Genomic DNA, 1064 nt, shown 5'->3' on the forward strand with positions numbered 1-1064 from the left:
GGTTGACATGTTGTGGGGTTGTTAACTAAAGTCATAAAACAATATGTGTACTACTGTTTCATGAGAAACTATTTGTTCTGTAAGCCTTCACCTGACGTACAATAATAAATAAATAAATAAATAAATAATAGATAAATCCCCCCCCAAAAAACCCCAAGAGTATGGTCCCCAGACACCTTTTCAGCTCAGTAATGAAGTCATTCCCGAGGTCCACCCTTCAGCCAAAGATTAGACAGGCCCATAAAACAAAACGAGACTAAATGGGCACACCAGCCCAGAAGCAAGGACTAGAAGTCAGGAGGGGACAGGAAAGCTGATAATAGCGAACCCAAGGTCAAGAAGGGAGAGTGTTGACATGTTGTGGGGTTGTTAACCAATGTCATAAAACAATGTGTACTAACTGTTGAATGAGAAGCTAGTTTGTTCTGTAAATCTTCATCTAAAGTACAATAAAAAAAGAAGAAAAACCCTGTGTGGTGCAGTTAACACACTTGTTTGCTAACTGAAAGGTTGGAAGTTCTAGGCCACTCAGAGATGCCTTGGAAGAAAGACCTGGCAATCTATTTTTGAAAAATCAGCCATTGAGAGCCCTATGGAGCACAGTTTTACTCTGACACAGATAAGAGCTGCCATGAGCTGCAGCAGACTCCATGGCAACTGCTTTTAAATCAGCTTACCAGTTTGTTTAAATTAAGGCCTTTGGAATTTGGGTCCCGTCCAATGGCCCACAGCAGGCAGTCAACATCCGGAATCGTCGTAACAGCGGGTTTCCTACCAGGAGCTGAAGTAATCACACTGAGTTCCAAGCCTGATGAGGTCTTTTTAACTTCCTTGACCTATTGGCAAGTAAAATGTATTTAAATGGGAAAAAAAATTTTAAAAAGGAAAGCCAATAAAGATGAAAGTAGTATTCTTAATATTAAAACAAACAAACAAACAAACAAAAAAACTTCCAGTGAATTCTACATGCTGATGTAGGCATTTACTTTTGCTCAAAGGCTATCAAGACTAGAACTCCCTAGGGCTGAGCCAGTTTCCAAGGTTGTCCCAAATCACCCAGCTGA

General features: G+C 40.3%; 1 protein-coding gene across 1 annotated transcript in view; it reads right to left on the minus strand.

The window, feature by feature from the left end:
• GSR (glutathione-disulfide reductase) overlaps nt 1-1064 on the minus strand; it is a 32156-nt gene that overhangs the window by 6170 nt on the left and 24922 nt on the right. Inside the window, exon 9 of the mRNA XM_023737828.1 lies at nt 678-836. Within this exon, the coding sequence (XP_023593596.1) occupies nt 678-836 (159 nt within the window). The remainder of the gene's footprint in view (nt 1-677; nt 837-1064) is intronic.

The sequence above is a fragment of the Trichechus manatus genome, unplaced genomic scaffold, assembly GCF_000243295.1.
Source record: "Trichechus manatus latirostris isolate Lorelei unplaced genomic scaffold, TriManLat1.0 scaffold00109, whole genome shotgun sequence".
In the NCBI taxonomy this organism is placed as follows: Eukaryota; Metazoa; Chordata; class Mammalia; order Sirenia; family Trichechidae; genus Trichechus; species Trichechus manatus.